This window comes from Saccopteryx bilineata, chromosome 3 (assembly GCF_036850765.1).
Source record: "Saccopteryx bilineata isolate mSacBil1 chromosome 3, mSacBil1_pri_phased_curated, whole genome shotgun sequence".
Lineage (NCBI taxonomy): Eukaryota > Metazoa > Chordata > Mammalia > Chiroptera > Emballonuridae > Saccopteryx > Saccopteryx bilineata.
In genome coordinates, this window is record NC_089492.1 from 272,070,574 (window position 1) to 272,098,261 (window position 27,688).

Genomic DNA, 27,688 nt, shown 5'->3' on the forward strand with positions numbered 1-27,688 from the left:
TTTTTAAATAAAGTGATTCCTGAAAAATAAACACCTATGCAAAAAAATCAACTTTCTTTGATTTGTATGGGACAGTCACATCAACAAATGACAGGCACACATCAGGACATCACCGTAAGTCCTAGTCTTGACCAAGTTCAGAGGCGTGGATTTATCCTGCCCTTCCCAACACAGATTCTCCCTTAAAAAAGTAGGGAGTGTGTAGAAAACAAGCGGCCTATTTTATAAAACTCTAAATTTATTAAAAATGTTAAAAGATTTCACTCTTCCTTCTAAAATACTTTTCATTAAAAAAAAAAAACCGGCTTGCTATTTTCTCAGACACACAGTACAAGCTGCTGCTTCCCTTTGCGGGGACCGGCCTCTGCCCATCCAACCCTCTTCTGTGCCCTCCCTTCACTCTCAGTATTGCCGTTTGTTTATAAAACCCTCTTTTCCCTCTCATCTCCCCACCAGGTCCTGCTCTGCCGGCGTAGCTTTCTTTCCGATTGCAGGCCCTTGGCTGCAGGTGAGGCAGGCTGGATGGACAGTGCAGGACAGATTTTTGTGCTTCTGGGAAAAAGGCTGATTGGCTTTTTTCTTGATCAAGTGGAAGTCATTGTTTTTCTCTGCCACATGAACACCTGTTCGGGGCCAAATATTTGGCTCGGGCTTGCCCACGGCTGGTAGCCTTGCCCCTTCTCCAGTTTCCCCCAGGCATAGGTCCATGACAGCTGGGTTTGACAACTGTACCATTTGTCTGCCTGTGGACTGTGAAGGACAGGAAGGGCGGCACATGACTAGAGTAGGGCTCGATGGAGACCCAGCTTCTCAAGGTATGGGAACCGCACCCTCCAGGGGAGGAAGTATTGGGTTTTGGTAGCCATACCGGGGATGGCCAGGACCATGGGAGGCAGGGATGAGGGGGCAAGTTCTAATCACACAGCTCTGGGGTGAGCAACATTGCTTCTGACAAAACCTGCTCCCCTTTTCCAATCACCCCCTCATCCTGTAGGTCACAGGATGGCTCCAGAAAGGAGGAATAACAGAGGAAACTGATTCTGCTGTGTGGATGGAAAAAAGGCAGGAGATGACAAAGTACATGGGGCTACGGGAGTCCTGCTGGAGCCCGTAGTCATCACGGCTTCCGTGTTCCAGGTGGGAAGGTGGAGGGGCCGGGAGTCAGGCTCTCGGAGGCTTCATCAGCTCTGTTCCTTGTCCTTGACCAATAAGACTGTGTGCTGGCCCCCGCTGGACACAGATAAAACCACACGGTTCTCCAGCTGCTTGCTGGTCATCTCCACAGGACTCCAGGCATCCTTCTCTTGCCCTGTGCCCAGCTGATAGTTGGTGCCCATGCCCCAGGCAAAAACACGACCTACAAGAGAAACGGGCAGCTGTCGTCAGGATCCCAGCCTCACCCTTCCGTAGTACAAGAAGCCTGGGACATAAGGGTGAATTTTAGCCTTGGCCTAAACCAGCCTGGCAATGTTCTAGCCTCTGGGAGTTCAGGGAAGATGTGAAAAGCCAAGGAGACAATGGCTAAGGGCTTTGTCATACCAGGACCACAGTCCCTACACACTGCCAAAGAACGGTCTTTACTCCCAAGCACGGCACTGAAGGCCCTATTATGACTGACCCTCCGCAAACCCCTTCGCCAGTCTCCATTCCCAGTACCGCCACCACCTGTGAGACTGCTCTGGATATTGCTGTGCCCAGGATGCCCTCCTCTGCTGATCATAAATGTCCAAAGTGTAGTACAAGCCTCACTTCCTCAGGAACTCTTCCCAGATAATGGGAGATTGAGCATCTCCCCCAGCCTGACTGCTCAAGGTCTCCACGGCTGAGACCCGGGCCCACTCAGGCCTCGGTGACTGCCTGCTCACTCACTCCTGCTGTGCTCACCAGAACCCCAACTTCTAAGACTTCCTTCTCCTAATAAAATCCTAATTATAACTTCCTGGGAAGCTGGCACATACTAGGTTGCAAACAAAGGGGTCACCATGGTGGGAAATGTAAAGAAAAGCTTGAGTAAGGAGTCTGGAGACCTGGGTTCTAGTCCTACTGCCTGGCTGAGTCAGTTATATATACCCCTTTGCTACTTTTCTCCTCTACAGAACAAATCACCTTTATTAAGATAATTCATTTATTCATTTGGAGTCATCAAAGCCAGAGCTTTTGACAACCGGGATAAAAAAGAATGTTATCAACACCACTCTGCATTACAGCTGCATCTGACAGTGGACATCAGTCTGCTGGGCAGTCTGGCATGAATCAACGCCCACACCCCAACCACACCGAGTGTGGGCAGCCCTACTCACCGTCCTTGGTCACGGCATACCCCACAGAAGCCCCACAAGCCACGGAGGAGACGGCGGGCAGCCTGGAGATGAGGGTGGGGATGCTCTTCTCCTCAGCACCCTCCCCGAGGCCCAGCCTGCCATACTCAGCTCGGCCCAGGCTGTATGCTTTTCCTGTGGGAGCACGGAGAGAGAGAAGGAATAGCAGAGGGTGTGTTCCAGGTCGGCCAGTGAGTTCCCGTATAAATGGGAGCTGGGCCCCATTCCCAGGGTGGTGACAAGGTCTGCAGTGTCTCTTCCCGATTTGGGGAGGCCTGGGAGAACCTTCATAGGTCCCCACTGAACTACTTGGAAGAGCACCAGGACTCTGGGGGATGGGTATGGCCCTCATGGACCCACATCAGGCCCAACCCATGGAGCAGACCCAGGTTCCCAGGGCCATGGTTTCAGTAGTCAGGCCAGGCCTCAGCCAAGGGAACATGGCACTTTTGATCCTAAGATCCTACCTTCTGAATCCATACAGACGGTATGGTGCTGGCCACCGGAGAAGCCCACCCAGGACTTAGTAGAGTTCTTGAAGGATGTCAGGTTCTGAGGTACAAAGCAAGATTCTGTCCCTGGTGTCCCTGGAGGGAAGGCCAAGATAGAGTAGTCAGTGGTGCAAGTGTTCAAGGAGTTGTCCTTCTTCACCACCACCCCACCTGTCAGTCTGAGGCCACCCTACCCCCCACCAGCATATAGATATTTGCACTTTACACATGAAAAAACTCTCTGATGAGTGACCCCACTGAGGGTGTACAATGAGCAGTAGAGCCAGGATTGTAACCCAGGTCACTTCAGACTACGCTGGATGCTGGGTATGGGACTCACCAAGCTGATGGTAGTTTGAAAGTCCAAAGCCATAAACATGGCCCTCAAGGGAGATGGCAAAGGTGAAGTAGGCGCCACAGAAGGCATCCTGGAATCTCACATGGCCCCGGGTTCCCCTGGATTTCAACAGCACACATTTGGGGACCAGGAGTCGTTCTGCAGGCAGAGATGCAGCCAGGGTCAGTGATAGATACACACAGCCCCTCCCCTCGGCCCAGTGTTTGTTTCTCCCACATTGCCAAAACCCTCAGAGGTAGGCTAAGCAGGAACACTTCTCCCTATTATAAAGAAGAGGTAAGTGAGGCCAAGAGAGTGTAAGTGCCTCAATCAGACTCACACAGCGCCAACAGGTCATATTTACATGGAACTTACCAGGTGCCAGCCATTCTTCCTTGTTAACTCATTTAAATTCACAACCCCACGGGGTATGTCCAGGGTCCCTTAGACAATAGGTGGAGAACCAGGATTCAACCTAGGATAGCCTGGCTCTAGAGTCAAAGTACTATCTTTTTTTTTTTTTGTATTATTCTGAAGTTGGAAACGGGGAGGCAGTCAGACAGACTCCCGCATGCGCCCGACCAGGATCTACCCGGCATGCCTACCAGGGGGCGATTCTCTGCCCATCTGGGGCATTGCTCTGTTGCAACCAGAGCCATTCCAGCGCCTAAGGCAGGGGCCATGGAGCCATCCCCAGTGCCTGGGCCAACTTTGCTCCAGTGGAGCCTTGGCTGCGGGAGGGGAAGAGAGAGACAGAGAGAAAGGAGAGGGGGAGGGGCGGAGAAGCAGATGGGTACTTCTCTTGTGTGCCCTGGCCGGGAATCGAACCCGGGACTCCTGCACGCCAGGCCGATGCTCTACCACTGAGCAAACCAGCCAGGGCCAGTAGTATCTTTTTTAATTGATTTTTTAAAAGACTTTACTTATTCATTTTAGAGAGGCGAGAGGGAGAGAGAGAGAAGGGGGGCAGAGTAGGAAGCATTATCTCTGATCTGTGCCTTGACCAGGCCTGTCCAGGGTTTCAAACTGGGTAACTCAGCATTCCTAGTCAAGGCTTTATCCATGCGCCACCACAGTTCAGGCTTAGAGTAAAGCTCTTAACTACCTCCAAAAGTCTCTGTGATGTAAACCTAAACATGCACAGAGAATCCTCCCTGCCTATCACCTTCATCGGGATTGACTGCCACACTGTCCTGGCACAGGAACGTAAGCCACCTACCAAGACCCTGCCGGCCACCACGACTGGCAAATAATTCAGGCACACGGCCCAGCTGGCCCTGCTCCCCACAGCCCAAAGTGTAGAGGTCACCATCAGTTGTCAGCATCACCAAGTGGTCGTTTCCTGAGAGTGAGAGGAAGGCAGGAGATACAGGGCTTGTTTGTAAAGCCCACGGCTGGGCCAGCACCAAAATGAGGTTCTCCAACTCCTGCCCACAGCAAATAATATCAGACTCACCTGAGGCCACCTTCACCACAGGCTCACTCAGCTGCACTTGCACAGGTACCATGCTATTCTTCATGGGCTCCAAAAGCCCAATGACACCATTATTGTCCTGGAAGGTACGGGCACTTATCAGCTAATCCTGTATGCCCCATACAAGCCAGATCCAGGATTGCAGCAGCCACAGAGCTGTCTGGTAAGGGGCAGTGGTGCCAGATGGGGATGGGGAGGTGGGGAGGAACCAGGCCACATTGTGAAATACTTATGAGTGAAATCACAGTTTGTGAGCTGCATCAAAATAACAAAGGAGTGAGTGTGTGCATGGAATAGAAAGAAAACAAATATGGCCAAATGTTGATAAATTTTAAAAATAATACATGGGTATCCAATAAGTTATTCTGATTATTTCTGTTTGAAATTCTCCATAAAAAATTTTAAAATAGTTCTGATGAGGAAACACCTCATCATTCCTTTATATTTCATATTTCAAAATAAAATATCAAAGTACCAAAAACAATTTTAAGGTAGAATCTGCTTTTTATTTTTTTTTTCTTTATATATTTTTAAGTTTCTATGTATTGATTTTAGTGAGAGCGATAAGGAAAGAGAAAGACAGGGACCATTTCTGTATGTGCCCTGAGAGGGGATCGAACCGGCAAACAGCACTTTGGGACAATGCTCTAACAAAATCTGCTATCTGGCCAGAGCTGAATGTACATTTTTTTATTCATTTTAGAGGAGACAGAGAGAGAGAGAGAGAGAGAGAGAGAGAGAGAGAAGGGGGGGAGGAGCAGGAAGCATCAATTCCCATATGTGCCCTGACCAGGTAAGCCTAGGAATTTGAACCGGCAACCTCAGCGTTCCAGGTCAACACTTTATCCACTGTGCTACCACAGGCCAGGCTAAATGTATTTTTTTTTAATGTTCTCTGTTGCCTTTATTTTTTTCTATTTTTTTAATCTTTTATTTTTATTGAATCCAGAGAGAGGAAGGGGGGTAAGGGGGAGACAGAAGCATCAATCTGTTTCTGTATGTGCCCCGGCCAAGGACCGAACCAGCCACCTCTGCATTGCAAGACAATGCTCCAGCCAAGCGAGCCATCCAGCCAGGGGTGAAAATACTTTTTAAACTTCAGTCCCATTCCTTGGAAATTCTGAGATGTGACAATTTCCTCCCCAAACCCTCCAATACCCGTGAGAAGTGTGGAAGCGGGCTGGAAAGGAGAGAGGAGAGGTTGAAGGCAGGGAGATGGGTGAGCACAACAGGCTTCCTAGATCAGCAGCAGCCCAAAGACATCCTTGACCAAACCCCTTCCCAAAACATAGACTTGATAACATCAGATTCAAGGACACAGCCAGTGGTATGGACAGGCCTGAATGAATACGCCAGCGACCTGTGTCTGGGCTCAAGCTCTACCTCTGGGACTTGATGTCCCCACCAGTAAGTACAGCAGTGACATGGAGATGGGTTATCCTTGGGGTCCCAACCAGTTAATTCTGCCTGGCAGCCCCCATGCGGTCTTCACACCAGCTTACCCGGAAGGAGCCCCAGAGGAAGACACGGCCATCCTCGGTGAGGGCCGCTGTGTGACTGTCTCCTGCTGACACTTGTACCACCTTCTCTTGCAGTTCCACCTTCCCGGGTACCATCTCTGACCCCTCCACTGATGTGTCCCTTCCCAGGGCACCCTCATCATTGCAGCCGAAGGAGTAGACCTGTGCCCAGGATTCCCCCATTAGTGCAAGTTCCGGCCTTTCAGTCCATTCTTGTTCAGACCACCCCTGCTCAGCTAGCCAGCTCCATCTCCATCGAGAAATGCATGTGGTGCAATGCTCCTTCTCCAAGCCCCCAACCCTAGACCCTGTCCAATCCCATGCCACCCCCACACCCTACCTGGCCACTTTTGCTTAGACACACGGTGTGCATGCCTCCAGCCTCGGCCTGTACAATGTCTTCCGGAATGGGTACTAGGGCTGGCTTCTTCCTCTCCATCACATTGTCGCCCAGCCCCAGCTGGCCCACGTCGCCCTGGCCCAGTGTAAGCACCAAGCCCGGTTCTGTTCTGTGGGACCTATGCGAGACTAAGAGTAAAGAAGATAGCCCCTGAGTGTGGAGGATGATGGGAGAAGGAGCCATCACTGCATGGGATCTGGGATCCCACAGACCTCAGTTCAAGCCCCTGCTCACCACAGACCATTAGAATGACCGTTCTGAACCCAAGTTTCCTAATTTATGAAATGGGGATAACAAAAGTATCTATATCATAGGGTTTGTGTAAAGATAAAAAACTGAGCACATTACTAATGTGAGAGGAAGGAAATGGAAACTAGGAGACAATACTGTGAGATGGATCTCGGAGCACAGAACAGTGAGTACACAAGAAAAGTTTTCCTGATTAGATATAAATTCCTTGTTTTTTCTTTTTCTTTTTAAATTATTGATTTATTTTAGAGAGAAAGAAAGGGGGAGAGAAGGGTGGGGAGAGAGAGAGGCAGAAACATCAATCTGTTCCTATATATGCCCTGACTGAGGATTGAACCTGCAACCTTTGTATGTCAGGACGATGCTCCAATGAACTGAGCTACCCATTCAGGGCTCAAATTCTTTTTTTTTTAAATTAATTTATTTATTTATTCATTTTTAGGGAGGACAGAGAGAGGGAGAGAGAGAGACAGGGAGAGAGAGAAGGGGGAGGAGCTGGAAGCATCAACTCCCATATGTGCCTTGACCAGGCAAGCCCAGGGTTTTGAACCGGCGACCTCAGCATTTCCAGGTCGTTTTATCCACTGCGCCACCACAGGTCAGGTCAAATTCTTTTTTTTTCTTAATGATTTTTTTTTTCTTTTGAGAGACAGATAGATAGGAAGAGAGTGCGTGAGTGGCATCATTTCATAGTTGCTTCACTCTAGTTGTACACTGATGGCTTCTCATACATGCCTTGACCAAGGATCAGACCTTGGGCTCCAGCCAAGCCAAGCCAAGCCAGCAACCCTTTGCTCAGTGAGTCATCTTGGGCTTCAAGTCAGTGACCTTAGGATCCTGTCGATCTTGCGCTCAAGTCAGTGACTCCAACCTCAAGCCGGCAACTCCGGGGTTTCAAACCAGCAATCTCAGTGTTCTGCATTGAGCTCTATCTACTGTGCTACCCACTGGTCAGGCGAGCAGTCAGTTCTTGATTAGGCACCATGGAGCCAACAGATAGGGCTCAGGTAATAATGCCTACCCTTTACTGACTGCTAACTCTATTAATGTTAATTTGCATTGTAGTCCTACAAATTATACTATAACCCTGCATATTTAAGATCCCATGTTATAGGAAAGGGACCAAAGCCTCAAAGGTTAACAGAGCCAATAAGTAACAGTGTTTGCTGAAACCAAGGGAACCTACATGGGTCTGAGCACATTTCCTAGACTCCATCCTCAGGGTGTGACTGAACTCCTAAATATATTCACACTGACACCCTCCATTCCTATAGGGGCAGACCAGCGACAGCTGAAGAGGAAGGCATAGCAGTGAGAGCTGACACATGCCATCTGCTGGCCAACTGCAACTGCCCTTGGCTTCACACAGCCAATGGTATCCAGCCCCTCCCCAGGGTGTGGCTACGGGAGTGCAGCGGGTGCATCCGGCAGGGAGCCACCTGGTCGGGTTTTCTGGTCAGGAGGGCTCGGCATGCAGGCACCTCGGACTTGGCGGGCGCCTGGAACGCGGTGGGAGGCAATGGCCCTCACTGCCTGGTTACGAGCGTCTGCAAAAGACAGACACTGTCTGAATGTGGGCCCACAGGCCCCCTTTCCAGAGGGGGTGAATCTCTCCTCCCTGTATCCCTTCAGGGTTCCAGGAAAGAGGAAACCACAGACATCTCCCTCAAATGCTACCAGGACATTATCTCATTTTCCTCTCAACAGTCCAGTGAGGTTGGTACTGTTCTCGCCTCTTATTATAAGAAAGGAGTAATCCAAGCTCAGCGAGATTATGATACTTGCCCAAAGCTACACACCTAGAAGTAGCAGAGCCAGGCCTTGAACCCACATCTGAAAGTCATTAGTCCAAACCTTAACCCTTTATTTACTGTCTGGGGCAAGCCTTTGGGTCTAGTTTTTTGCTAGTCCTACATGAGTACTTTTAGACAAGTCTCTGTGCCTTTATGATTCTTAGAACATGGGATTCAATCAGCTATAGGAAACACTCCACCTGAGTAGTGTTCCTGTATTTCCAAGACCCTCAACTTCAAATACAGAGGGGAAGAAGCCCAGTCCCAGATTTTGGAGGCTTCAAGAGGCCACTTATCCTGGTAAATGACAACTTACCCTTTACCTTCTTGCTTTTAGGGAGGGCATCTTCTGGGGGTGACCTTTTCTTAGCCGTACGCTTTGGTGGCATCTTCTTGTCCTGAAAAACCCAGGCAAATACTCCATATCAGAAATGAAAATCATTTTCCTGCTGTAATTAGGTAATATTTAAAGAAAGAGAGATAGGCCCTGGCTGGTTGGCTCAGCCGTAGAGCGTTGTCCCGGTGTGTGGAAGTCCAATCGGAATTGATTCTGATTCCCAGATTTGACGCCGGTCAGGGCACAGAGGAGAAGCGTCCATCTGCTTCTCCACCCTTCCCCCTCTCCTTCCTCTCTCTCTCTCTCTCCCCCCCCCCCCATCCTAGAGCCAAGGCTCCATTGAAGCAAAGTTGGCCTGGGCACTGAGGATGGCTCCATGGCTTCTGCCTCAGGCACTAAAATGGCTCCGACCGCAATGGAGCAACTCCCCAGATGGGCTGAACATCGCCCCCTGGTGGGCATGCCGGGTGGATCTTGGTTGGGTGCATGCGGGAGTCTGTCTGCCTCCCCGCTTCTAACTTGAGAAAAATACAAAAAAAAAAAAAAAAAAAAAAAGGCCAGAGAGAGATAAACAAAGAACGAGCCCTGGCCAGGTAATTCGATTGGTTAGAGCATCTTCCCAATACACCAAGGTGGCAGGTTTCATCCCCAGTCAGGACATATACAGGAATCAACCAATGAATGCATAAATGAGTGGAATAACCAATATTTCTGTTTCTCCTCCTTCCTCACACTCTAAAATCAATAAATAAAAAATAATAATTTTAAAGAGAAGAAACCCTGAAAACAGGCGAGAGGAACTGCCTAGCAATTTCACTTCTCAGAATTTATTTAAGCACAAGAACAGAATACACCCAAAGATTAAGTTCCACAAATACTTTCTATTATATTCTTTATAACATTTTAAAAAATGAAGTAACCCATGCTCAGTAGTAGGGGACTGGCTAGATAATATGTGATATATTCATGATAGAACAGTATGAAGCCACTAAAAATGATGGTTTCAGAGATTTATTGCATAGGAAGATGTTTACCATCACCAAACACACTGCTCACAAAAATTAGAGGATATTTCAAAATGAACACGAAGTGATAAAAAACATTTGATTTTTGGCCCTGGCCGGTTGGCTCAGTGGTAGAGCATCGGCCTGGCATGCAGAAGTCCCGGGTTCGATTCCCAGCCAGGGCACACAGAAGGAGCGCCTATCTGCTTCTCCACCCTTCCCCCTTTCCTTCCTCTCTGTCTCTCTCTTCCCCTTCTGCAGCCGAGGCTCCATTGGAGCAAAGTTTGCCCGGGCGCTGGGGATGGCTCCTTGGCCTCTGCCTCAGGTGCTAGAATGGCTCTGGTCGAGGCAGAGCAGTGCCCCAGATGGGCAGAGCATCGCCCCCTGGTAGGCATGCCGGGTGGATCCCAGTCCGGCGCATGTGGGAGTCTGTCTGACTGCCTCCCCGTTTCCAGCTTCAGAAAAAACAAACAAACAAAAAAAACCATTTGATTTTTTTAAATTAAATAAGAACATCAGAAAAGGAAACAAATAAAAAAATTATATTATGCAAATGAGACACAAAACCAACTTTTATTTCATTGGTGAAAATGCACTATGCAAAAGGTTGAAAGTATTGGAGTATCTGCATGATCCCTGATCTTGAAAGTGCACATCCTGCAATTTCCCAGCCCTTGCAATGCCCCTGCAACACGATTTGACTGAATGTGAAGCCTGGAGAGCCATAGGATGTCTTGAAGCTGGTCAAACGCAGACAACAGGCCCTGGCCGGTTGGCTCAGTGGTAGAGTGTCGGCCTGGTGTGCAGAAGTCCCGGGTTCGATTCCCGGCCAGGGCACACAGGAGAAGCGCCCATCTGCTTCTTCACCCCTCCCCCTCTCCTTCCTCTCAGTCTCTCTCTTCCCCTCCCGCAGCGAGGCTCCATTGGAGCAAAGATGGCCTGGGCTCTGGGGATGGCTCCTTGGCCTCTGTCCCAGGTGCTAGAGTGGCTCTGGTCGCAACAGAGCGACGCCCCGGAGGGGCAGAGCATCGCCCCCTGGTGGGTGTGCCGGGTGGATCCCGGTCGGGCGCATGCAGGAGTCTGTCTGACTGTCTTTCCCCGTTTCCAGCTTCAGAAAAATACCAAAAAAACAACAACAAAAAAAACGCAGACGACAGTGGCAACAGCACTTGGAACATCCCAAAGCACAATTAGCTGACTGTAGAATTGCTTTCAAGACACTAGCACAGTATGAAGAAGACAAGGGCAGGGTCGCACATCTGCCACAATAGCAAGGGATGACCGCTGCTTGACCTTATTGTCAAGGAAGAACAGGCGCAGTAATGCAACAGCTGCAGGGACAGTTTCTTGCTGCCACTAGACAACGGATATGCACCCAGACCATATGAAATCGGCTCCATTGTGTTGGACTGCATGTCCGGTGACCAATGGCATGCATTCGTTATCTGCTGAACACTGTAGAACTCATAGAAGGTGGGCTGATGAGCATTGTCATTGAACCCATGATGAGTGGTCAACTGTGCTCTTCTGTGATTGGTCACAGTTCAGTCTGTAGCCTGACAATCATCGTGTCCTGATCTGGCATGAATGAGGAACACAGGAGAAGGAAGCCATGTTTCACACAAGAAAGGGACTCCTTCAGTGGTGGTAGAATCATGGTGTGGGCTGGCATCAGCATTGGTGGTTGTACCGACCTTCACATCATCAGAAACAGATGCCTAACTGCTGTTAGATATCGAGATCATGTCCTGCACCTGATAGTGGTACCCTATGCTGGAGCAGTTGGAAACAACTTTTTTTTTTCTTAATAATGTTTAATCTTTTTTTAAAGACTTTATTTATTCATTTTAGAGAAGAGAGAGAGAGAGAGAGAGAGAGAGAGGAGAGAGAAGGGGGGAGGAGCAGGAAGCATCAATTCCCATATGTGCCTTGACCAGGTAAGCCCAGGGTTTTGAACAGGCGACCTCAGCATTCCAGGTTGATGCTTTATTCACTGCGCCACCACAGGTCAGGCCCGGAAACAACTTTCTCTTCATGGATGATATTGCAAGGCCCCACTGTGCGCATCACGTCAACATGTCTCAGGAGGCAGGAATCGAGTGCATGAACTGGCCTTCACGTTCTCCAGACCCAAATCCCATTAAACATACTTGGAATGCACTGGGAAGACATCTGGCAAACCATCCAATGCCTCCCACAACACTTCTTGAGTTGGAAGTTGCACTGGAGCAAGAGGGGCAGAGGATCCCACAAGAACTGCTGGACAATCTGATCCTGTCCATGCCCCATCGCTGTCAGTGTGTTTTGGCAGTCTTGGGTGACCATACACCCTACTGAACAGTCAATGTGTGGCACTCTCGTCCAGTTTGACATGCTTCTGTTCACCCCCACCAATATGTCACTTGCTACTCAATCAAGATAATCGAGTTTGCTCATTTGCATAATTGAACAACTTTGACTTGTTGTTTGCTTTTCTGATGTTCTTGTTTAATAAAGAAAATCAAATGCTTTGTCTTTTTTTGTTTGTTTGTTTTTTGTATTTTTCCAAAGTTAGAAGCAGGGAGGCAGTCAGACCCCCGCACGTGCCCAACCCGGATCCACTCAGCATGCCCTCTACGTTGATGCTCTGCCCATCTGGGGTATTGCTCTGTTGTGGCCGGAGCCATCCTCAGCGCTCAGGCCAACTTTGCTCCAATGGAGCCTTGGCTGCAGGAGTGAAAAAGAGAGAGGAAGGAGAGGGGGAAGGGTGGAAAAGCAGATGGGTACTTCTCCTGTGTGCCCTGACTGGGAATCAAACCCAGGACTTCCACATGCTAGGTCGACACTCTACCACTGAGTCAACTGGCCAGGGCCAAGAGCTTTGTTTTTTATTTTTTTTTATTTTTTTAAAGACTTTATTCATTTTAGAGAGGAGAGAGAGAGAGAGAGAAAGAGAGAGAGAGAGAGAGAGAGAGAGAGAAGGGAGGAGCAGGAAGCTTCAACTCCCATATGTACTTTGACCAGGCAAGCCTAGGGTTTTGAACTGGCGACCTCAGCATTCCAGGAAGACGCTTTATCCACTGTGCCACCGCAGGTCAGGCTAAGAGCTTTGTTTTTTAATCACTTCATATTCATTTTGAAATATCCCCTAATTTTTGTAAGCAGTACAATTATGTAGTTAACTATTAGTTACAAAGTTACAGGTGATTATCTCAGTTGATGCAGTTATGAGAGATACCTAATGTTCTTCAGTGTTTTAAATTTTTATAAAAAAATATGTAATGCTTCTTGTTAAACATCTTAGATAATATAGGAACAATGGAAAAAGTAAAAGTCTATAATCCCATTTTCCAGAGGTCACCATTGTTAATAATGGTTATATTTCCTTCTACACATTTTTCTACACTTATTTTTACATGTGTGAAAACATTTATATTTCAAATATGGGGTGGACTGTTTTTCAATCTGTGTATATTATGTATGTAACTTGGACGCATTACTGTTATTATCAGACTTTAAAAAGCTATTCTCATTAAGTGAAACCAAACCAGTCCATTTGTGCCCTTTGATCCAAAAGCGCCACTTCTTGCCTAACTAGGTGGTGGTACAGTGGATAGAGCGCCGAACTGGGATGTGGAGGACCCAGGTTCAAGACCCCGAGGTCGCCACCTTGAGCGTGGGCTCATCTGGCTTGAGCAAAGCTCACCAGTTTGGGCCCAAGGTCGCTGGCTCGAGCAAGGAGTCACTCGGTCTGCTGAAGGCCCGCAGTCAAGGCACATATGAGAAAGCAATCAATGAACAACTAAGGTGTCACAATGAAAAACTGATGATTGATGCTTCTCATCTCTCTCTGTTTCTGTCTGTCCCTATCTATCCCTCTCTCTGACTTTCTGTACGTCTCTGTAAAAAAATTAAAAAAAGAACTAAAAAAACTTCCAAAAACTAAAAGCACCACTTCTGGGAGGAGGAGGAGCCTGGCTTCTCTAGAGTCCAACAAGAAATAAGCATTGTACATACACTCACACTAACAAACACCAGATGTTACAAAAGAGGGAAAGGAAATCACTGGTGGGTGACTAGAAGGGTTGCTGGACAGGTGAAAGGGCAGCTGAAAGCCTCAGCCGGAACCCCTCCCCTCCTTTAACAGCTACTGCTCCCAGGGTTTTCAGGTCTTCCCCCAGTCCACTGAGAAAAAGACATTCTCTCTCAATTCCAAAGTATGTCTCAAATGTTTTTCAAAAGCAGCTCTGGAAATACATTTTATTGAGCTTTGGTCTTTAAGGTTGTGCAAGATATTCAAGTTGTCCAAGCCTGGGTCCCCAAACTTTGGATTGTGACCTTTCTTGTATGGATGGGGTCCTGGGGTCAGGACACTTTCAAGCTATCCTGATAAAGAGGCGGTGTAGCCTATGAACAGTTAAGAAAGAGGACAGCTTCTAGCCAGAATCTGGGCTGAACTACTTTCTAGCTGTTTGACCTGGGGTAAAGTTACTTAATCTCTTTTTAAGATTGAGTTTCTTCCTCGGTACAGTGGGAATAATAACAGTACTACCTACACTTTTGTGATGTGTCGGATTAAATGAACTAATACTGTAAAAGTAATTACATAGAAAATGCTCAGGCCTGACCTGTGGTGGCGCAGTGAATAAAGTGTCGACCTGGAATGCTGAGGTCACGGGTTTGAAACCCTGGGCTTGCTGTGTCAAGACAAATACAAGCAAGCAATGAACAACTAAAGTGAAGCAACTATGAGTTGAAACTTCTCACTCCCCCACCCTCTGTAAAATCAATAAATTAAAAAAAAAAGTGTTCAGTGTATCAATACTGGTGTTATTATAATGTCTAGGAACTGCCTCAGGTAACATTCAGACACAACTCTAAACTAACCTAACCCTCCTCTCCCCTACTGCACAGATGAGGGATGGAGACTCCCGCCAAGGCTACAAATAGAATTTGTAGAACTACAAGAGCCCAGGCCCCTTTGTCCCTCTCTCCCTTCTTTCCTTCCAGTAAAGTCTTAGAGCCTGTCTTCCCAGCTTCCCACTCCAAAGTATATGAGCAGAAAGCCTCTAAATTTGGGGCACATTCTGGTGACTACCCTGTAGGAGGAGAACAAAGTACTGATAGGGAAGTGGCCATGCAGGATGAACTACGGGTTGCACAACTGACTCTGATGAGGTGACAGTTCTGGGCTTCACCCAACTTTCTTTCTCCCACCCCTCCAATCCGCCTCTAAGACCCCTTTTCCCACATTAAAAATGCACATTCTTTGGGATTAGTGGGAACTTCATTCACCAATCAAAGATGGGCCTTGTTACTCAGCTACTGTGACCATGACTGGCTAGCAGCCTTAACCTCTTTGAAATGTATCCTCAGCCCTGGCCGGTTGGCTCAGCGGTAGAGCATCGGCCTAGCGTGCGGAGGACCCGGGTTCGATTCCCAGCCAGGGCACACAGGAGAAGCGCCCATTTGCTTCTCTACCCCTCCGCCGCGCTTTCCTCTCTGTCTCTCTCTTCCCCTCCCGCAGCCAAGGCTCCATTGGAGCAAAGATGGCCCAGGCGCTGGGGATGGCTCCTTGGCCTCTGCCCCAGGTGCTAGAGTGGCTCTGGTCGCAACATGGCGACACCCAGGATGGGCAGAGCATCGCCCCCTGGTGGGCAGAGCATTGCCCCATGGTGGGCGTGCCAGGTGGATCCCGGTCGGGCGCATGCGGGAGTCTGTCTGACTGTCTCCCCCTGTTTCCAGCTTCAGAAAAATGAAGAAAAAAAAAAAGAAATGTATCCTCATCTATAAAAGGGGACTACTTAGGGCTGCCATCAAGACTGAATGAAATGGCCCTGGCTGGATACCACAGTTGGTTAGAGCTTTTTCCCTGAAGCATAGAGGTTATGGGTTCAATCCCCAGTCAAGGCACATACAGGAACAGATCGATGTTCCTGTCTTTCTCTCTCTCTCAAATGAATAAATAAACTTAAAAAAAAAAAGACCGACTGAAATGTACCTCTGCACATCAATTTTTAGAGACAAAATCTGGGATACTGACAATGCCAAATGCTGGTGAGGATGTGAAACAACAGAAACTCTCATCATTGCTGATGAGAATGCAAAATGGCGCAGCCACTTTGGAAGACTGTCGGACAGTTTCTTACAAAACTAAATACAGTTGACCCTAAATAACACGTTTTAACTGCCCAGATCCACTTATACATTTTTTTCTCAATATGTACAATACTGTATTTTCTCTTCCTTGTGATTTTCTTAATAACAATTTCTTTTTGCCTGACCTGTGGTGGTGCAGTGGGTAAAGCATCAACCTGGAACGCTGAGATCACCAGTTCAAAACCCTGGGCTTGCCTGGTCAAGGCACATAGGAGAAGCAACTACTGAGTTGTTGCTTCCTGCTTCTCTCCCCCTTCTCTTTCTCTGTGCTCTCTTTAAAATCAATAAAATCTTTTAACACTGTCAATGGGTTCTGTGACTTTAAGTGAACAGACTACAATGTCTCATCAACATAATGAAACAATTTTGAATGAAATATTATTATTCAATGACCTGCTGTATTCAATACACAGACAGAAGCATTCATTCATTCCACAAATATTTACTGAGTGCCTATTACCACTATTTGGCTTTTGGCCGGGTGTAGCAAGAAAAAAGAACACTAACCTCCCTGTTTGTCATGGAGCTTATACTCTAGTGGGAAAATAAAATATTATGACAGATGGTGCTGTGTGAAGGACAGACAATGTAATAAATAGTAAGAGAATAACTTGGGGTCACATGACAGTTTGACTATACTTAATGATATGTACATTTATAAATGGCTGAAATGGTAAATTTTATGTTATGTATATTTTGCCATAATAAAAGGAGAAAATACCTGGAATAGGAGAGAAAAGTGGTCAGAGAAGTGACATTTAAGCTAAGACATGAAATACTACGGAGAGCCAGGAGGGGAAGAGCCGGACAAAAGTGTTCCAGTAAACTGTGTGACACTGAGGAATCTGGGGAGGCCAGTGAGTCCATAGCCGGAGAAATTAGTCAAAGGGTGCGGGGCAATGGGGCTGGGCCGCGCCAGGCCTTGTAGGGCAACAACAATATTTTAAGAATGTCTTCTGCAGATCTCCAGTCTGCCTGAGTCATCACCAGCTACAAGCAGCGCTCACTGGGACTTGGACGTGAGCTGCAAAGTATAGAATGGTGACAACAATTCCAGTGCCATGCGGACTTTTCCTGATGTGGACTTTTCCTGGACTCCTGCTCCCTGTGACAGATCCTAACAGACTGAACTGTGGTTGGGTTGCATTTTTCAGGGATTTGACATGGTGATGGGGCCAACTTGGACTTGGTGAACATGTTAAGGACACTACTCTTTTATGGATTCTTGCTGTATTGGCCAAGAGTTTGCTTAAAGGCTTTTAATCACTGTAAAAAAAAAAAAAAAAAATAGAAGGCTGGATAAAGAAGATGGGGCACATATACACCATGGTATACTAGTCAGCTAGAAGAAATAATGACATCGGATCACTTACAGCAGATTGGTGGAATCTTGATAACATTATGCGGAGTGAAATAAGCAAATCAGAAAAAAACAGCCTGACCTGTGGTGGCGCAGTGGATAAAGCGTCGACCTGGAAATGCTGAGGTTGCCGGTTCGAAACCCTGGGCTTGCCTGGTCAAGGCACATATGGGAGTTGATGCTTCCAGCTCCTCCCCCTCTTCTCTCTCTCTCTGTCTCTCCTCTTTCTCTCTCTATCTCTCCCTCTCCTCTCTAAAAAAATGAATAAATAAATAAAAAAAAAAATTAAAAGAAAAAAACAAGAACTGCAGGATTCCATACATTGGTGGGACATAAAAGTGAGACTAAGAGACATGGACAGGAGTGTGGTGGTTACGGGGGTGGGGGGGTGGGGGGAGGGATGGAGGGAGGGGGAGGAGGGGGAGGGATACAAAGAAAACTGGATAGAGGGTGACAGAGGACGATTTCTCTTTGGGTGATGGGTATGCAACAGAACTAAATGACAAAATAGCCTGGAAATGTTTTCTTTGAATATATGTACCCTGATTTATTGATATCACCCCATTTAAATAAAAATTTATTTATTAAAAAATAAATAAGCCTGACCAGGCAGTGGTGCAGTGGATAGAGCATTGGACTGGGATGTGGAAGGACCCAGGTTCGAGACCCCGAGGTCGCCAGATTGAGCATGGGCTCACCTGGCTTGAGTGAAAGCTCACCAGCTTGGACCCAGGGTCGCTGGCCCCAGCAAGGGGTTACTCAGCCTGCTGAAGGCCCACGGTCAAGGCACATATGAGAAAGCAATCAATGAACAACTAAGAAGTCGCAATGCGCAATGAAAAACTAATGATTGATGCTTCTCATCTGTCTCCATTTCCTGTCTGTCTGTCCCTGTCTATCCCTCCAACTCTCTCTGTCTCTGTAAAAATAAATAAATAAATAAATAATTTTAAAAAATTCTTAAAAAATAAAAATAAAAAATAAATAAATAAAAAGAATGTCTTCTGCAGACTTGCATTTTGAAATGATTGCTCTGGCTCCTGCAAAGAAAATGGGTTGGATTGGAGAAGAAGGCTAATGCGGGCATCCAAATGAGAAGTATACTGATTTGATTTGCCCTCAGGTAACAGAGAAAAGTAGACAAAGTAGATCAACTGAGGAGAGAGCCGGGATTTGCCAGTGGGTTAGATGACAGGAGTAAGGGGAGGATGAATCCAGAATGACCTTTCCATTCTAAAAAATCCAAGGGATCCTGGTTAGGGCTGAGTTTGGCCAAACACAAGGACTCTCAGGCTTTGACTTAAACAACTAGGTGGATGGTAGATTTCCATTTAGTGAGATGAACACTGTGGGACAAACAGGAGAGGAGAGACCTGAAGTTCCATTTTATTAGGAGTTTTCATTAAGTCTTAAGTGCTTGGGAGCCATCCAAGAAGGGACGTTAAGTAGACAAGAGCTAGGTGGGTTAAGGGCTATGAGCTGTAGCAAGTATCCCTGTGGTTCAGGTAGACAGCGTACCACTGGCCAGGCTGGCAGACAGTTCACTGTGCCCAGGGTACCATCCTGCCAAAGGCAAATCTCCAGTCAGTTCCTCAGGATAACCTGTAGCTGTTGTGGGGGTCCGGAAAGTCTCCCCAAGGAGCACCTCTGTGGTATGCAGATTGTTTTGAGGTAAAGGCAAAAGAAACTCTGCCCTTTCCTTCTTAACTACCTAGAAGAATTCATTTTTATTTTATTTTATTTATTCATTTTTTTTAGAGAGGAGAGAGAGAGGGAGAGAGAGAGACAGAGAGAGAGAGAAGGGGGGAGGAGCTGGAAGCATCAACTCCCATATGTGCCTTGACCAGGCAAGCCCAGGGTTTCAAACCGGCAACCCCAGCATTTCCAGGTCGACACTTTATCCATTGCACCACCACAGGTCAGGCTAGAAAAATTTAAATTAGGCAGTTTGCCCATAATAAGAGATTATCAAAGATAACCTCTTTGTCCTGGTCGAGTAGCTCAGTTGATTAGAGCATCATCCTGATATGCCAAAGTTGTGGGTTTGATACCCACTCTAGGGCACATACAAAATCAACCAATGGCCTGACCTGTGGTGGTGCAGTGAACAGAGCATCAACCTGGAATGCCGAGGTAGCCAGTTCAAAACCCAGGGTGGGCCTGACCAGGCGGTGGCGCAGTGGACAGAGAGTCGAACTGGGAAGCCGAGGACCCAGGTTTGAGACCCCGAGGTCGCTAGCTTGAGCGCGGGTTCATCTGCCTTGAGCAAAAAGCTCACCAGCTTGGACTCAAGGTCGCTGGCTCGAGCAAGGGGTTACTCGGTCTGCTGAAGGCCTGCGGTCAAGGCACATATGTGAAAGCAATCAATGAACAACTAAGATAATTGATGCTTCTCATTTCTCTCCGTTCCTGTCTGTTTGTCCCTGTCTATCCCTCTCTGTCCCTGTAAAAACAAACAAACAAACAAACAAAAAACCCCAGGGTGGCCGATATGTATGAGAAGCAATCAATGCATAACTAAGTGGAACAACAAATCAATGTTTATGTATCAAATAAATAAATAATACATTTTAAAAAAGATTACCTTTTTTTTTTTTTAATTTATTTTTATTTTTTCATTTTTCTGAAGCTGGAAACAGGGAGAGACAGTCAGACAGACTCCCGCATGCGCCCGACCGGGATCCACCCGGCACGCCCACCAGGGGCGAAGCTCTGCATACCAGGGGGCGATGCTCTGCCCATCCTGGGCGTCGCCATGTTGCGACCAGAGCCACTCTAGCGCCTGAGGCAGAGGCCACAGAGCCATCCCCAGCGCCCGGGCCATCTTTGCTCCAATGGAGCCTTGGCTGCGGGAGGGGAAGAGAGAGACAGAGAGGAAGGCGCGGCGGAGGGGTGGAGAAGCAAATGGGCGCTTCTCCTATGTGCCCTGGCCGGGAATCGAACTCGGGTCCTCCGCACGCTAGGCCGACGCTCTACCGCTGAGCCAACCGGCCAGGGCCAAGATTACCTTTTTGACCTATCTACAGAACAGGGCAAACTTCTATTTACTAAACATTTGCTCTTGTTTTCATGCTGCAATGAAGCCCCCAAGACACTTCACCTCATCCCTAGCTCAGGATGTCACACACCCATGTTCCCTCTGACTCTGAACCTCTCCTGCACGTGGGGTCTCTGACCCTCTCACGTATGCAGGGTTCCCATACTCGTGTGTATTAAATTCTGTTATTTTCTCTTGCTAACCTGTCTCATGTCTATTTGATTCTTAGACCAGTCAGAAGAACCTTGAGGGAGAGAAAAGTTTGTTCCTTCCCACAGTTTGCTGTGCGTGGGAGGGAGATGGTAGTGGCATGAAAAATACAAGTGAAAAACCATGAATTATGTCAGCACATTGGTGCTGATGCTGGGCTGACTTACAGAGAAGGCCTGGAGTGGAGACAGAAAAACTTATAGGAGGTGGTTGGTGTCATGGGGCACTAACAACAACAAAAAATTTTTTGTGGATTGGAACCAACTCTTAGTCACCCGTTTTGGCTAAAATTTTGGGGCAGCTCACTGTAAGCTAGCCACATTGATCCTATTATACAGATAAAGAAACTGAGACTCAGAGAGGTGAAGGATCTCACCCAGGACTGGAAGAGGAAATCAAGATCTGAACCAAGCTGGTCGTACTGCAGAGCTAGGACCTTTATCAGCTTCCTTCCCACACGCCCCAGTTGCTCAGTTTCTCTGCCTGAGAACTATTTCTCATATCCTCTTTCCCCAGAAAAAAAACCAGTAACTGGTCTCTGGCCTTCCTGTTCTCCACCACCATCCCTTCTACAAGTCATTCCTGATCTTCCTAAATCTCAAACTTCAAAAAAGCTGCTTCCTTGCTCAGACTCCTCAGTGGTTTGCTTTGCCCGGAAGATAAAGCCCACATTTCTTAGCCTGGTACTAAAGACCTCCAGGCTCTGGTACTCATTTAACTTTTGGCCTTATTGCTGATCCATTACATCCTCCTTTTTCTTCCCACATAGTCAGTCTTAGACTATTTACTGTTTTCTCCATACTATCTGCATCTCTATACCTTCCCATCCCTGTAGTCTTATCCTACAGGAAGAGATCAAGTCTCAAAGTCAACTCCACTGGTAAACCATCTCTCACCCCTCTCTCAATCCTAAAGGATCATTCTCTCCCAGAGAAATTAAGACAGACTTTTGGACGATAACTACTTTATTTTTTAAATGTTTATTGATTTTAGAGAGGAAGAGAGGGGGAAAGAAAGAGGGAGAGAGGGAGGGGGGAGACAGAGAGAGAGAAAGGAATATCAATCTGTTCCTGTATGTGTCCTGATTGGGGAGCGAACCAGCAACCTCTGTGCTTTGGGACAGGGCTCTAATCAGCCAAGCTATCAGGCCAGGGCTGGACTATAATTACTTTAATTTACAGTATATGTCTATCCACCCTAAAAATCTACCCCTTAGAATATGAGCCCTTCTGGGGCACTGGTCACTCTTCTATATGCCAACAACATTTTATTTCTCACAATAAGCTGAAGAATGTATTCTCACTCCTGTTTCACAGTTGAGGGAACTGAGGCTCAGAGAAGTAAATTTACTTGCCTAAGTTCACACAGCCAGTAAAGGTGAGCCAGGAACAGAACCCAGATCTATCTGTTAGGTTAATGCATACGAACACTCACATGAACACAAACACACAAGAACAGGTATAGGCCATAATCTGGGCAGGGGTGAAGGCAGCCTTGGCAGACCTCTCCAGGATCCCCCATTAGCTTGGCCAAACACAAGGAGCAGAGGTAGATGACAAGCAGAGGATAGTGAGACCAAAGAGGAGACAGTCAGCTAAGGCCTAACAGCAGGGGTCCCCAAACTTTTTAAACAGGGGGCCAGTTCACTGTCCCTCAGACCATTGGAGGGCCACCACGTACAGTGCTCCTCTCACTGACCATCAATGAAAGAGGTGTCCCTTACGGAAGTGCTGCAGGGGTGGGGTGGGGGGCAGATAAATGGCCTCAGGTATTTGCATGCAGCCCTCAGGCTGTATAGTTTGGGGACAACTGCTAAGAGGGTGGGCCAGGTGGGTGAAGAATCTGAAGGAGGCCTGACCTGTGGTGGCGCAGTGGATAAAGCATCAACCTAGAATGCTGAGGTTGCCGGTTCAAAACCCTGGGCTTGCCCTGGCCGGTTGGCTCAGTGGTAGAGCGTCGGCCTGGCGTGCGGGGGACCCGGGTTCGATTCCTGGCCAGGGCACATAGGAGAAGTGCCCATTTGCTTCTCCACCCCCACCCCCTCCTTCCTCTCTGTCTCTCTCTTCCCCTCCCGCAACCAAGGCTCCATTGGAGCAAAGATGGCCCGGGCGCTGGGGATGGCTCCTTGGCCTCTGCCCCAGGTGCTAGAGTGGCTCTGGTTGCGGCAGAGCAACGCCCCGGAGGGGCAGAGCATCGCCCCTGGTGGGCGTGCCGGGTGGGTGCCGGGTGGATCCTGGTCGGGCGCATGCGGGAGTCTGTCTGACTGTCTCTCCCCGTTTCCAGCTTCAGAAAAAAAAAAAAGAAAAAGAAAAAAACAAAACAAAACCCTGGGCTTACCTGGTCAAGGCACATATGGGAGTTGATGCTTCCTGTTCCTCCCCCAGTTCTCTCTCTCTCTCTCTCTCTCTCTTCTCTATAATGATTAAATAAAATCTTAAAAAAAAGAATCTGAAGGACATAGGAAAGGACAATGGGTATGACTCCCTGTTGTGTTGGAGTTGAGCACTGGCTTAAGAGTCCAACAGAGGGCACAAAGAAAACTAGATAGAAGGTGACAGAGGACAATCTGACTTTGGGTGATGGGTATGCAACATAACTGAAAGACAAGATAACCTGGACTTGTTGATCTTTGAATATATGTAACCTGATTTATTGATGTCGCCCCATTAAAAAAATAAAATTATAATTAAAAAATAAATAGATAAATAAGGAGGATCAAAACAAAACAAAAAAAAAAGAGTCCAACAGACCTGAACTCTCAAAGCCTGAGAATCCTCAAATTTCAACTGGAGGTCTCTGGGCACCATAGTGCTCCTATGAGCAATCCTAGGGGGGCAGGGCAGGGGATGAGAGGGCACCTCCTCAAGGTGGAGTCCTACACCCACTACCTACCGGCATCCTAGTGCACAAATCAGTCCTTTGTGCACACTCCCTCTCCAGCTTCTCTGGGTGTGTCTTCTTAACCAGACGGTGAGTGTCTAAGCTGGGAATAAGTAGTAGTCTTTTGTTCCCCACTCTCACCTCCCCACATACACACAATGGACAAACACAGCTTCTTTCTCCAAGGAGCTCACAGTCTGGGAGAAGACTGACACACAGTCCCAAATAATTAAAATTCAGATACAGAGTCAACTCTCCTAAAATGCTCACACCTGCCTTCTGAGGTAAGTGTGATCATCCTAGTTTCACAGACAAGAAAACTGAGGTTCAGGGAAAGGCACCCCAGGCCACATGGGAATGGGACGAAATAGCAGGTCTCCTGGCCACTCCCCACCAGGACCAGAGCTCCTCCTCCCCCCTAAGCCTCAGTTTCTTCCTGTGATGAAGGTAGGCAAACCAGACCATTCTCCCAGGAGCCTGGTGTTCCTGCTGTGACCCCCTGTGACCTCACCACAGCCTCTTTTCTGCAAAGGGAGACAGAGCCCTCTCTGACCACAGCAGCTGTCCCTACCACCATCCCCTGATCCCCAGTATCAGAAGGCAGACACCTGCCTGCCAGACCCAGAGGCTGAAGACTCTCTTTGTGAGAAAGGTCCCCACAGAAGGAAGGACAGGGGCTCATCTGTCAACAAACACTTGTTGAACTCCTGCTGTGTGTGCCAGGCACAGCACTGGGATCTTTCACCCCAAGAGTTCCTCACCAAGGGGTCCCTCTTATATACAGAGCTGTGCATGGGTTATGTGTTTTGTTTATTTTTTTTCCAGAAGGAGAGGGATCACATCTTCCACCAGGTTAGAACCACTGCTTTCTGGATATTACAGGATATTAGCAATTCTCACCACAAGGCTTTACCTTCATTTTACAGATACAGAAACTAATACAGGGACTGAGTGGGTGGTCTAGGGCAGCGGTTGGGAAACTCATTAGTCAATAGAGCCAAATATCAATATACAACGATTGAAATTTCTTTTGAGAGCCAAATTTTCTAAACTTAAACTATATAGGTAGGTACATTCCTTATCGAGGTAGCGCCTGCATGTGGTATTTTGTGGAAGAGCCACACTCAGGGGGCCAAAGAGCCGCATGTGGCTGGTGAGCTGCAGTTTGCTGACCAGGGGTCTAGGGGACTCAACTAGTAAGTTGGAAAACTGAACACTATTCCTGCTCTTGGGATGTCTTCGAAAACACATGTATGAACACTTAATACATTGGTCCAGATTCCCATTCTAATACCTTTCTTGGGTGAAACCATTACCCCATGTTCCTTGGTCTTGCAACCGAGACCTTTCAGACTCAGTCGCTGTTATATCATCTCATTACTCCTCTCTTTGTGCCCCGTGTTCCAGTCACAGCCAAACACCGGTGTAATCCCTGATCACAACACTCACACAGACTTTCATAACTGCTGTTCCTTCTGCTGGATCATCCTAATTCTTTCCTTTAAAATCCCACTCAAGCATTACCTCACCTGGAAAGTCATCCCTGACCGTCCTGGGCAGGGTCGGGGGACCCTCTTAGAGTTCCGGTGTTACACTCTATACACTCAACTTCTGCTAGAACTCACGAGTCACAACTTGGCTGGTGCACCTCAATTACTATTTGATAAATGAATGACTTGCCAGCAGCAGCGCCCCGGGCTCCGCAGCACACAACGCTGATCACACTGGCCCTTACATAACTGCGGTCCCACGTGGGTCTCCCCAAAGAGACCGGAGCTCTGTAAAGGCCACACGGGCCCTTCTTACCATTGTTCCCCAGCCCTGCGAGCGCGGCACGGAGTAGACAGCCAGTAAGTAATCTGCTGGCAGAGGAGTTGGTGCGGCGTTCACCGCACACCTCTCCAACCGCTCAACAGTTGTCCCTGGTGCCTGCTGACGCTGAGATTTCTTTCCCTGCAGCAGATCCTCACCAGCCTACCCTCGACCTCCTTAAACAGCCTCTCGCTGGGAAGGACTCCTTCCCCACGCTGTACACCGAATTCTTCACACGAAGGCTGGACAAAAATCACTTTTCCAGCTCCGGAAATGCAGCCCCCTCCAGGGTGCCGGGCTCCGCCGGCGAGGCGAGCGGGTCTGCGCACCCGGGCCAGCGAGGTCCCCGCGGCCGCGCGCCCCGGCCGGCCGCGCTCGGGCCGTTTGAATCTCCCGCCCGCGCGGACGCCGCCGGCCGGGCGTGAGAGGCGCGGCTGCAGAGGGGCCACCCGGCCTTCGCTCGAGCCACGCGACGCGCAATCCGCACTCGGACACCCCGCGGGACCCGGGACATGCGCACCCCCACCCCCGTTTTCCGGTCGCCCGACTTCACGTGGAGCCATCTCCGCGCGACCGGTCTAGCACGAGCAACGGCCTCGGCCCACCGAGGAACCTCCCGTGCCCTGGCGGTGGTCACTCAGCACACCGCCCTCCCCCAAGACCCTTCGCCCGCGACGCGGGCAACCTACCTCGATGCAGGTCAGCTACAAGGAACTCCTCCGCTCACCGGCTGGGCCGCGAACTGCCCCAGAGCATGCGCTCTGGAGGCCTCCGGCCCGACCCGGGCCAGAAAGGAAAACAAAGAGTTCGGCGGCCTCTGGCGGCAGACCCGAGAAGTGCAAGTGACACCCCCACAGGGAAAGCTCTTGACTTGACTCGTCACCTGTACTCTACAGGTAAAATGGGTGTGAATTTTGGAGACCCCAAATAGGAACAAATGGACTAACAGCCAGAGAGACGACTTGAAAACATGGTTTGTTTGGGGAAATCTGGTGTGGAAGTATTGTACATAAAAAAGATACTGATCTTCCCTGTTCTCAAGAGGGTCTCTGTTGGAGAAAGATGAGAAATCAGACTATCAACAACCACAGGAAGCTATGACAAGGGTTCGCACAGAGGCATCTGGCTCAGCCGGGGACTTAAGAAAGGCTTTTCAAGTTAACTTGAAGAAGCCAGGACATCCTTGCAAAGAGAGAGCGATGAGAGCCTACTGTGGTTTTGGGAAACTACTATAAAGGTCTGATTGGAGCAGACAGCGCCTGTGGGAGTAACATGGGAGAGCACTGGAGCAGGTGAGCACTGGTGCACGGTCTTGTGTGTCTAAGGAATGCAGTCTCACTTCTGAGGCAATGGGGAACTATGGCAGGGGTTTGGCCATGTGAGTTATATGAGCAGATTTCTGTTTTAGAACAGAAGGGAGATTGGAGTTGGGGGAAGGGGAAACCAAGAGCCAGGGAAGCAAGTGGAGTGAAGGAGGCCAGACTCAGAAGAAGAGGGTGTGAATTGGGGTTGGCGGCTAGAGAAGGAAAATAGGCACCAAGCAGATGACCCTCTCTTTTTAACACACTCGTTCTTCAGGATGGACATAAACAGTTCTTGAGGATTTCAGGTGTTCCCTGCTGTGACCTCTCTGGCTATTTGATTGTCTGGGGGGTTCTCCAGGTCAGGGCAGTGACCTCTGCAGAAAAGTATTTTTCCATCTCGTGTTGACTCTGACTCTGAAAGTCATTCTGTCACACCCAAACAGATGGACACTTTTGATGAGAATTTACCAACTGAATTTCTTTTACTAGGCAGAACCCACCCCAAAGAACTCCCCATCTTGAGGGTCTCTTACCTCTTCAATTTTACATCTGCCTCCATCATGGATTCCTCCTTTGGATAATATAGTACCGTGAAGTTTCTCCAAGTTTAATCCCTGGGATCTTTGATCTCTCTCTGCTGTCTTCCTCCAAGATCTTACTCATTCACGTGGCTTAATGTAATTATAAAAATTATTATTATTATCACCTATTTTATAAAACCCTTCACTTTGTTAACTACAGAAACATGTCTACCAATGTTCTCTAGCACAATTGTTCCTCACAAAAACCTCATGACAGCTGGAAAAAGAAAAATGAGATTCAAAGAGGTTAAGGACATTCTCTGGAGTCATCATACAAGTGGTAGAAGGGGACCAGAACTCTTGTTCAGGCCTGAACCGTCACTTTTTTTTTTTTTTTTTTACAGAGACAGAAAGAGAGTCAGCTAGAGGGATAGACAGACAGGAACAAAGAGAGATGAGAAGCATCAAACATCAGTTTTTCGTTGCAACACCTTAGTTATTCA

The 27,688-nt window shown here is 48.1% G+C and overlaps 1 protein-coding gene across 4 annotated transcripts; it reads right to left on the reverse strand.

Annotated features, from left to right (window-relative positions):
• On the reverse strand, positions 1-27,358 carry LOC136331435 (regulator of chromosome condensation). 4 transcript variants are annotated; one of them, XM_066269918.1, is made up of 11 exons: positions 27,198-27,358; positions 8,899-8,980; positions 8,229-8,336; positions 6,481-6,668; positions 6,123-6,302; positions 4,603-4,699; positions 4,366-4,488; positions 3,150-3,305; positions 2,786-2,905; positions 2,301-2,453; positions 1-1,357 (listed from the first exon to the last, which is right to left on the reverse strand). In XM_066269918.1, exons 2-11 carry the CDS (start codon positions 8,969-8,971, stop codon positions 1,182-1,184), a joined length of 1,374 nt encoding a protein of 457 aa, XP_066126015.1. In that variant the 5' UTR covers positions 8,972-8,980; positions 27,198-27,358; the 3' UTR covers positions 1-1,181. The 4 variants fall into 4 exon arrangements, with proteins under 4 accessions (XP_066126015.1, XP_066126016.1, XP_066126014.1 ...); XM_066269919.1 differs by lacking the exon at positions 27,198-27,358 and adding an exon at positions 26,050-26,146 and having other exon boundaries at positions 8,271-8,336; XM_066269917.1 differs by lacking the exon at positions 27,198-27,358 and adding an exon at positions 26,050-26,146.
• Positions 27,359-27,688: the final 330 nt, after the last annotated feature.